General features: G+C 45.3%; 1 protein-coding gene across 1 annotated transcript in view; it reads right to left on the bottom strand.

The window, feature by feature from the left end:
• Nucleotides 1-6323: 6323 nt before the first annotated feature.
• Nucleotides 6324-11001, bottom strand: part of LOC124711446 (protein NipSnap) — a 23306-nt gene continuing 18628 nt past the window's right edge. Inside the window, exon 5 of the mRNA XM_047241526.1 lies at nt 6324-6986. Coding sequence (XP_047097482.1) covers nt 6838-6986 — 149 coding nt within the window. The 3' untranslated portion in view covers nt 6324-6837. The remainder of the gene's footprint in view (nt 6987-11001) is intronic.

Genomic DNA, 11001 nt, shown 5'->3' with positions numbered 1-11001 from the left:
TACATTATCAACAAATCATGAACATTTGAATGATGCCTGTGACCCCTATAGGTGTCAGACAGCAAACAGACTTTAAAACATGACCACAATACAGTCGAAGCTTATTTGAAGTAATGCATCTAAGGTGTCATCATTAAGTCAGTAGAGAACATGATCCTACAGATCTTACAAGGTCTTGACGTCAGCCTGTAGCTCAGCTGTGCTTAGGAGCATCGGCTCCGAGCGGTACCTGCCGTTTCAGAGTGTTACCGGCCCACACTCGCACACTGCCGGGCCGCACTGGAGAGTAGCGCGCCTGCACCGATGCCGCAGCGAAAGTGTTAAACACCTCGGTGTGTGCTATAATTAATCTAATCTTGTCCTCATTATACCTATGGGAGGGACACGTATTGTATTGTATTCCTAGGGTCATAATTTGAAACTGGCTTTTTAATCTTTGTATGTAGGTTTCCTCACAATACTTTATGCATATCTTCAAGAGTACGGCAGTGCAATTTCTTCACTACCTCTGCAACACTCTCCTGCAGATCAAATAAACCTGTAACCTTTCCTACTGTCCTCCTCTGTACACATTCAATACCTGCCGTTAGTCCTATTTGTTATTGTTCCTACACATTTGATCAGTATTCTAGGATGGTTCGCAAGGGTGATTTGTAAGCAATCTCCTTTGTACACTGATTGGTTTATCAGCAGAATACTGAGGAAATACAAATTCTGCCACCTGCTTTACCTACGAGTGAGCTTATATGCTTATTCCATTTCATATACCTAAAAGGTGTTACAGAGTTGGTGTTACTGTATGAGTTGGACGATGCTGACAGTGGCTCACTGATATTATATTCATAGGACACTTTTGTGAAGTGCACAAGTGTACATTTCTGAACATTTGATGTGATTTGCCAATCTTCACAACACTTTGAAATTTATGAAGATCTGACTGAATATTTATGCAGCTTCTTTCAGACAGTACTTTATTACAAATAACTGCTTCATCCGTTAAAAGTCTGAGGTTGCTATTAATATTGTCCACAGAGTCATTAATACAAAACATGAGCAGCAAGTGTCACAACACACTTCTCTGGCACATTCGAAGTTACTACTACATCTGTCAATTACTTTCCACCCAAGATAACTTCATGCACCCTACCAAAGTGTCCTCAATCCAGTTATAAATTATGCTCGACAGCCCATATAATCATACTTTTTGATAAAAGTGCAGATATGGCACTAAGTCAAATGCCTTTTGGTAACCACAACACTGCATCTATTTGACTTACTTCATCCAAAGCACGCAAGAAAAGTGAGGGTTGGGTTTCACATGAGTGAAGTTTTCAGAATCCACGATGGTTGGCATGAGATCATATGGTTCGAGATACCTCATTATATTTGAGTCCACAACACCTTCTTAGATTCTGCAACAGATCAATGTCAAGGATATTGGACAGGAAGCTTTGTCGATCTTTTAGATCGGTAAGACCGTGCTTTCTTCCAACTACTGGGCATGCTTTTTTGTTCGAGGGATTCAATACATTAAAGTTAAAGTAGGTGGTAACACAGCTGCAGATTAAATATATAATTTGACAGTGATTCCATTGGGTTCTGGATATTTGTTCAGTTTTAATGATTCCAGCCGTTTCTCAATGCCACTGGCACTAATATCTACGACCCTCATCTTTTCAGCAGTACGAGAAACTGAGGCAATACTCCTTGGTTTTCCTTTGTAACACAACATTTGAAAACAAATTAGCTTTTCTGGTTTTGCTTTGCTACATTCAATTTCAGTTCGTGTCTCATCCACAAATGATGCTGGTGCCATTAACACCCTTTACGTATGACGGGAACTACATTTTTGTGAAAGATGATATGCCAATATTCTGTTACGGTAGTCACTGAAGGCTTCATGCGTTGCTACATTGATAGTTAAACAAATCTTTCAGCATCCCTTTGTGACAGACCTATGCTTCATTTTATACCTATTATGCAGTGAACTGTTTCTTTAGTGTGACTGTGTACCATCGAGGCTTCCTCCCATTATGAACTATTATACTGCATACATATCTATCCAGGGCATGGTCAACTATTCTTTTAAACTTGAGCCATAGTGCCTTTGCGTGGTCCTATCTATTTTGTTTCCTCATTGAGATATGACAGTACAGCTTTTCTATCTAATTTACTGAACATACCTTTAGTTACCTTTAGTACTTTGATAATCATTGTTGCTGTGATCGCATCATGGTCACCGATAGCAGTTTTGATGTGGACAGCCTCAAACAGGTCACATCTATTTGTTGCCATTAGAGATAATATATTCCATCACAAGTGGGGTTCTGATCTAAGTAGTTTACCAATTGGCTTCTCTTAATGTTTCACTTACGAAACTAATTTTCTCAATTGATTATGGGATGATTATAGCCTCCAGTGATGATTGTGGTGTCACCGCCAGACACCACACTTGCTAGGTGGTAGTTTTAAATCGGCCGCGGTCCATTAGTACATGTCAGACCCGCATGTCGCCACTGTGTGATCGCAGACCGAGCGCCACCACAAGGCAGGTCTCGAGATACGGACTAGCACTCGCCCCAGTTGTACGGACGACTTTGCTAGCGACTACATGGACGAAGCATTGCTCATTAGCGGAGCCAATAGTTAGAATAGCCTTCAGCTAAGTCAATGGCTACGACCTAGCAAGGCGCCATTAGTAACATTGCATGTATCTAAAGAGTCTCACTTGTATCGCCACAATCTCCAGATGTACCAAAAGGATGGATTAAAGTTAAGTATTCCAGAAGCTACGTACTTTTCTTTATAGCATTCATTACGTATCCTGTTTCAGACCTCACGCACCCTGCTTTGGCTTAGCGCGTGCCTTTCGGCTTCCTCTCATTGTGTCTAGGCTGTCTTGTCTAGACACAACAATGATTACAGTATTATTTGGGAACTTCGCACTAGCAGACTGTGTGTGTTTATCCTGAAGATTTTGGGAGTATCAGGAGGTGGATCTGGTGATCGGTAGATGGATCCAATTAAAATTTTGTGGCCACCTGACAGTCATTCCCAAAAAATCTCGCAAGCATTTTCAATTCCTATTTCAGTGATTCTGAGTTTCTTGTCTATGGTGACAAAATATCACTGATATTTTCCATTAGCCTATCCTCTCAATGTATGCCTTAATTTCCCCCAAAAATCTCACCGCTTTCAATTTCAGTTTTTAACCAGCATTCTTTTCTTAGTATCGTGAGTTTCACTGCTTTTTGGGATCATTTCAAACTGGCGGATCATAGTGAAGAAGTCCTTGTGTGCACTTCGCACACAGTCACTTACCGGTGTAGGTGTGTCTGATGTGCAGTGCTCACCTGACTCATGTAGGGAGACCCTATAGTTTTCAACCCTATGGCACAAGTCCCAGAAGTTCCAGCCTAACTTATCATAGAACCTGTGATTCAATCTTTCCATTTAACTCACAAATAGGGGGCAAAATCAATTCTGGAGATAACACTCTGTGAGCATGGCTGGTATTCTCAACCTTCTCTACCAGTCACTGGACTGATACAAGAATGATTTGAGAGCGCAGATGAAAAGCACCGTTTGTTTCAACGTGCGCCACAATCTGCTGTTGGTTACACCCTTTAGCCTCAATGAATGCTGGAATAGCCTCTTAAGTATGTTGAATGAGGCCCACATGTATACACACACCGAGTGCACCTGATGGTCCTTCCTGCTGTTTCCCTAAAAAGGGTTCCTTTACTCGTCACTTTGTTTGAACCAATGATAACTGACACCTATCCAATTCCGTTTGCCTTCCTTTTTACACAGGATAAGCAAATATCTCAAACGCTCAAGTGAGTCCCTCTGGCTCAGCTTCATTTACAGACAAGCACCTCAAACTTGTTGGTTAGGAGAATTGGTGTAAGAACCTGAATTCCCATAGTCCCTATCTCTACTGTACAGGGCACTTACCCTACCACTGACATGCCACTCACAGTCAAGCGGACTGGTAGTGATGGTCCCATTGGTTCCTGCAACGGAGACAGGATCCATAAGAGAAGACAGTACTTGAGGTACATTTGATACGTCTGGCACACGATTCTCAGGAGCTCTCCCAACAAACCGATTCACAGTAGCTGCCACTCTTTCAGCAGCAGCAATGCTGATTTCCAGCTGCTTACAAATATCACCAACTCATTTTGTATTTGAGAACAGCATTCACAGTGGGGGCTGCATTGTTAACCGATTTACTTGTTGTCTGTTGAGCTAAAAATACTACTCTTTTCCTTTAAGAACTGAGTCAATTAGTACACAAAATGAGATTACTATTATGGCAACAGAAAAATCTATGGTAAAAGGTACTAGTTTCCTAATACTTTTTGGAAGTTACAGTTGCTAACAAAAAATGCATTAATTTGTAACAAATGTAGATTATATACACTCCTCCTGAAAAGGAAAACTAGATGTAAGATGACATGTCACCTACATGTGCTACAGTAACTGAATTACAAACGATGATTTGTTACAGAATTGCTTATACACACAACTATCTTATTTCTGAATTTTAATACACTGGAATTCATGGTGAAATATTCATTGATAGTAGCTGTAAATCTCAAATGCTGATTTGCTACAAAGTCTACAACACTTGCAACTGATGGAGAGGGGAGAGGTGGGAGTGGGAACACTTTTTTAAATGTCAAATATTTCTAAAAGAACAGAATTTAAGTTTAGGCCAACAATTGACACTATCAGTGTGAATTTACTGTGGCACAGCAAATGTTCAAAATTTCACAATATATCACAATACCCACGAGTATTGACACAATAAATAGAAGACAAAAGAAGTTATGCTAACACTAAAATATTTGAATCCAGAATTTCAAATTGGCACGTGGTCTCGCAAAAAGGAAAATTCAAAAGGAGACATATAGAAATGAACGAGCAAATCACACACGGTGATTTCTGAACTGATGTGCTGAAGACGAGCACTGCAGTGTCAGTTTACCTCAATCAAAATTACAAAAACTGTGCAGCATCAACAAAGCAAGTCTAACAATGCAAAGCAGAGCATGAGGCAGAAACAAAGAGCCAAATAAAAATTGTCTGTCAAGCAAATAACGTGAACTTCATACAGACTTTGTCCCCCCTAACTGGGTGAGCTCATACAAGATTCAAAGCTGATTTTTTTCAGACTAAACGTGATACTCGGGCATTCATTCCTCAGTTGGGTGTTACCTATGTTTTATAAAACATAATCGAACAATGGAAACTCCAGGTAGAAATGTCAGCAATGTAGGAAAAAAGGCTGATTCCTACTCACTGTAAAGAGCACACGGGTAAGTTGCAGACGGGCACAATTACAAGATGCTTACATACAGCTTTCGGCCACAGCCTTCATCAGTATGAGAGACACACCATTCATACACACAAGCAAGCACACCTGATGCCAACTGCAGCATCTTGGGCTCAAATGCAACTATCATGTGGGAGGCTGGTGTGTGTGTGTGTGTGTGTGTGTGTGTGTGTGTGTGTGTGTGTGTGTGTGTGTGGGGGGGGGGGGGGGGGGGAAGAGGAGTTGGGAAACATGGGTGGATGCATTGACAGAGGGTGGTAAATAAACAGGGTAGGGGAGGAGAATAGGGAGGACATGATAGGATGGAAACTCTTGGGTGTAGGGTGTTGGGACAGTATGTTACTGTAGGCCGAGCCCAGCCACAATCTCCTGACACTGCACCTGTTGGCATTCTAATCCCTGCACACTCCACCAGACAGTGTTTATCTCTCTCCCCAGCCATACACTACTATCCCTTCCCCTTTCCCGCCTTCTCCAGACTGCTGCTTGCGTCCCACAGCGTAGTTGCATTCAGCCCAAGGTGCTGGAGTTGGCAGTCGTGTGTGCATGAGATGTGTTTGCTTTTGCATATGAATGGTGTGTGTGTGTCTCTTTTACAGGCGAAGGCTGTGGGCGAAAGCTTTATGTAAGTGTCCTAATTGTGCCCATCTGCAACTTAATGTGTCTTCTTTATAGTAAGTACCAATCTGTCTTTTCCTACATTATTTTTATAAAAACATTCTCATTTGTCAAGAAAGGGGAGAACAGATGAAAAGAGATTAACAAACGGTTTACATCTGATCCGAAGTTTCAATGAAGCATTGAAAAATGTCTGTATCTCCAGATAACTGACAACTGTCTTAATCTGACCTGAAATATCTGTATTATCTCTACTTGAAGCACAAGAAAAAGTTGGTTGCATAACTTAACAGACACCTTATCCATCAGTTAAGCATTAAAATATTATCACATTTTTTTCCATGAATAACTGAAATCATGGCAATTTTCTGTTATTTTTAGTCTATAACTTTTATTTATAGAGCTATTTCAATTTCTTATTACATTTCATGGCAATATTTGTACAAACACACAATCTAAGAGGAAAGTAACTGTTTCAGCACGATACATGATGCCATAAAAATGTTAAATCCATTCTTTTATGGCTATACATAAAGAATCAAAGATATTAAAATATAAGCATTTCAAAAAGTTAAAAGATGATAAGAAAGTACAAAGTAACAAGCAGGAAATTTTAAAACAGAGTCAAGAATTCCATGGAGAACACTGATCACTACATCACTTTGGTATGGATACATTTCACTATTTCATTTACAAAACATATTTACATGGTAGGATACAACATGATCCATTTGTTTATCAGATTTAAAAACTGAAGCATCGGTCTAAAAACCAACAATTCATGTGCCACTTCCTACAAATGCAACTCGACTTTCCTTCTCGAAGTATGTGCCCACTCCGTACTCTCATTTCATACTACAGCTACCAAAAAGCATTTATTACTTTGTTGGAGAGAATTCTGTAGGCAGCAGAATTCTCGTATGCATGTCGCGAATGAGTGGCACAGTATATGCGACACACTCATCCCACCCAGGTGATCTCCAAGCGGCCTCTCTGGTTTCTTTGCGTGTCTGCAAGTCTTTGTAGCCTGAAAATATTAAAGAACATTTCTGTAGTGTTACATCACTAATAGTAAATAATACTTTATCAAAATTCCACTACCACGAGCGAGAAGCACACTGTACAGTACAGCTTCAACTCGTTACATCACGAGTTGCGGTGTCTCAATTGCTCACTATGCTTGTGTCAAATTACTAAAATTCAAAATGTGATAAATTCCATCCTGTTCATCACCTTCAACTACACACGATATTCAGCGTGAAGCAATTCAAATAGTACGCTAGTGGAGGCTGCAAAATTCAAATGGATACAGGGACAACATCTAATGTTTCAACATAGTAATTTAGGAGTAAACGAGATCACTCAACAAACATCAAAGTTGTCGAGTCACTGACAGGTAAGTACAAAAGAGAACGAAAACTGCTAGCTTTTGGAGGAAGTCCTTTGATGAGCTACAGTACCAGCTGGACTTGAGTGCAGTCATGTTGGGTGGGATGGGCAGAGGGATAGCTGGCAAGCGGGATGAAAGGCCGGGATGAAAGGCCAGGATGAGAGCAAAAATTCTCTCTGCACACTATCACATTTTGTGTTGTTATGATTTAACTGGTACAAAACACAGCAAAATATTATCAAAATTTTAGAATTTTTACTGTATAATGGTTTCACAGTTAAAGTGGACTCCCACAACTTAAATTGCTGTACCATTTTTAATGAAAATTATCCCCCCCGCACAGTCTAGGGACACAAGTTCACATGCACCACCAGCCATAGGAGGTCAGTTCAAAAAATTCGGGAACACTCGTAAATTCCCGCCAATGGTGTGTTGCAGTGAAATTAGGTTGGCATCCCTGCACACACCTGTGTTTAATGTGTAACTGCCGTAAGTTTCATTGTTGTACGTCTTTTAGTTACCGTTCAGTGGTGTATTGAGTAGAGCATTGTGTCGCACAGCTTGCACATTTTGAGATGGCAGAGTTAGAGGAAGAACACATCTGCATTAAATTTTGCGTTAAACTCGAAAAAACTTTTACAGACACACACCACATGATGCAGGAAGCCTATGATGATGAGTGCCTAAGCCATACTCTGTGTTATGAATGGTTCACATAAATCAAAAATGGCTCGACAGAAGTTAAAGATGACCCTTGTTCAGATACCTACCAATGACGCTCGTGTCAGGAATGTCAACGAAATTATGTGTGCCAATCGAAGACTGACTGTCCAAGAGATTGCAGAAGAGTAACTTTTCAGTTGGATCACATCACGAAATCCTGACAAAGCAACATGGAATGCATCGTGTTCTCATCAAGTTCATCCTGTGGCTCATAAGATGAGACCACAAAGTCCATCGAGCATATGAGAATGGGATGTTCCTCAAGAGAATCGTAACTGGTGATGAGACACGGGTCTACAGATATGATATTGAGATCACAGTTCAGTCTTAACAATGGGTCGAGACAGGTTCTCTAAGACAAAAAAAAAATCATCAGGTCAGGTCAAATGTCAAAGCCATGCTGATAGTTTTCTTTGACACTGAAGGATTCGTTCGTCTTGAATTCATGCCACAGGGAAAAATTGTTAATCAGAGGTACTATTGGGACGTGTTGTGATGCCTTTGGGAAAATGTGAGAAGGAAACGGACTGAAACGTGGCAAGACAATTCATGGCTCTTGCATCACAATAACGCAAGTGTTCAGTCCATGTGTGCAAAAAGTTTTGGAAAAGATGTCACACAAGGAAAAAGTGTTATTTTCTAGTCATGTGTGTCCATTTTTCTTTATTTTCCACACTATATTCTATATTTTGGTTAGTACAAGTCATACAGATGAAAAATATTATTGCATAACTACATATTTATATGCATATGAAAGTTTAGTTTCAACTTATTTTGTATTTACAATGTATTCTTTACTTCAGTCTTTTCTATTTAATTAAATATACTTTTTATTGAAATTTTTAAACATAACACATTTGTACGATAAGCACAATGCACTACTGACCAGCACACCGTACTGAAGTAACTTAAGAAGTAAAACTGAAATAAAGAAGAAAAACTGCACCAGTCAAAATAACTGGCAGCAGTCCTTCTAGATAGTTTGCTAATGCTGGTCCTCCTAGTGTTATACCACCAAAGTAATCGCACAGATATTCAACTGAGAAATTTCCATATGGGTCACACGCATATGAGAAAGATTTCTGCAGGCAAGACTTCAAGAAAAGGGGAGAGCAGGGGGTAGAGAGGGGGGGAGAGAGAGGGACGGGGGAGGGGGAGAGGGGGGAGAGAGGGACGGGGGAGGGGGAGAGGGGGGAGAGAGGGACGGGGGAGGGGGAGAGGGGGGAGAGAGGGACGGGGGAGGGGGAGAGGGCGGACGGAGAGAGGGGGGAGAGGGGGGAGAGGGGGGAGAGGGGGGAGAGAGGGAGGGGGTGGGGGAGAGAGGGAGGGGGAAGAGAGAGGGAGAGGGGGAAGAGAGAGGGAGAGGGGGGAGATGGGGGAGGGGGTGGGTGAGAGAGGGAGGGGGTGGGGGAGGGGGAAGAGAGAGGGAGAGGGGGGAGATGGGGGAGAGAGGGAGGGGGTGGGGGAGAGAGGGAGGGGGTGGGGGAGAGAGGGAGGGGGTGGGGGAGAGGGGGAAGGGGAAGAGAGAGGGAGAGGGGGAGAGGGGGAGGGGGGAGAGGGGGAGGGGGGAGAGGGGGAGAGAGGGAGGGGGGAGAGAGGGAGGGGGGAGAGAGGGAGGGGGGAGAGAGGGAGGGGGGAGAGAGGGAGGGGGGAGAGAGGGAGGGGGGAGAGAGGGAGGGGGGAGAGAGGGAGGGGGAGAGAGGGAGGGGGAGAGAGGGAGGGGGAGAGAGGGAGGGGGAGAGAGGGAGGGGGAGAGAGGGAGGGGGGAGAGAGGGAGGGGGGAGAGAGGGAGGGGGAGAGAGGGAGGGGGGAGAGAGGGAGGAGAGAGGGAGGAGGGGGAGAGGGAGGAGAGAGGGAGGAGGGGGAGAGGGAGGAGAGAGGGAGGAGGGGGAGAGGGAGGAGAGAGGGAGGAGGGGGAGAGGGAGGAGAGAGGGAGGAGGGGGAGAGGGAGGAGAGAGGGAGGAGGGGGAGAGGGAGGAGAGAGGGAGGAGGGGGAGAGGGAGGAGAGAGGGAGGAGGGGGAGAGGGAGGAGAGAGGGGGGTGAGAGGCAGGGGAGAAGGGGGAGAGGGGGGGAGAGGGAGGGGAGAGGGGGGAGAGAGGGGGGAGAGAGGGGGAGAGGGGCAGGGTGAGGGGGGAGAGAGGGGGGGAGAGGGGGAGGGGGAAGAGAGGAGGAGAGGGGGAGGGGGGAGGGGGGAGAGAGGGGGGAGGGGGGGAGAGGGGGAGAGAGGGGGAGAGAGGGGGAGAGAGGGGGAGAGAGGGGGAGAGAGGGGGAGAGAGGGGGGAGAGAGGGGGGAGAGGGGGGAGAGGGGGAGAGAAGGGGGGAGGGGGAGGGGGGAGAGAGGAGGGGGAGGGGGGAGAGAGGAGGGGGGGAGAGGGGGAGAGAGGGAGGAGGGCGAGGGGGAGGGGAGGAGGGGGAGGAGAGAGGGAGGAGAGAGGGAGGAGGGGGAGAGGGAGGAGAGAGGGAGGAGGGGGAGAGAGGGAGGAGGGCGAGGGGGAGGGGAGGAGGGGGAGGAGAGAGGGAGGAGAGAGGGAGGAGGGGGAGAGGGAGGAGGGGGAGAGGGAGGAGAGAGAGAGGGAGGAGGGGGAGAGGGAGGAGAGAGGGAGGAGGGGGAGAGAGGGAGGAGGGCGAGGGGGAGGGGAGGAGGGGGAGGAGAGAGGGAGGAGAGAGGGAGGAGGGGGAGAGGGAGGAGAGAGGGAGGAGGGGGAGAGGGAGGAGAGAGGGAGGAGGGGGAGAGGGAGGAGAGAGGGAGGAGGGGGAGAGGGAGGAGAGAGGGAGGAGGGGGAGAGGGAGGAGAGAGGGAGGAGGGGGAGAGGGAGGAGAGAGGGAGGAGGGGGAGAGGGAGGAGAGAGGGAGGAGGGGGAGAGGGAGGAGAGAGGGAGGAGGGGGAGAGGGAGGAGAGAGGCAGGGGAGAAGGGGGAGAGAGGCAGG

Source organism: Schistocerca piceifrons, chromosome 8 (genome assembly GCF_021461385.2).
Source record: "Schistocerca piceifrons isolate TAMUIC-IGC-003096 chromosome 8, iqSchPice1.1, whole genome shotgun sequence".
NCBI lineage: Eukaryota > Metazoa > Arthropoda > Insecta > Orthoptera > Acrididae > Schistocerca > Schistocerca piceifrons.
This window is presented reverse-complemented; position numbering and strand designations above follow the sequence as displayed.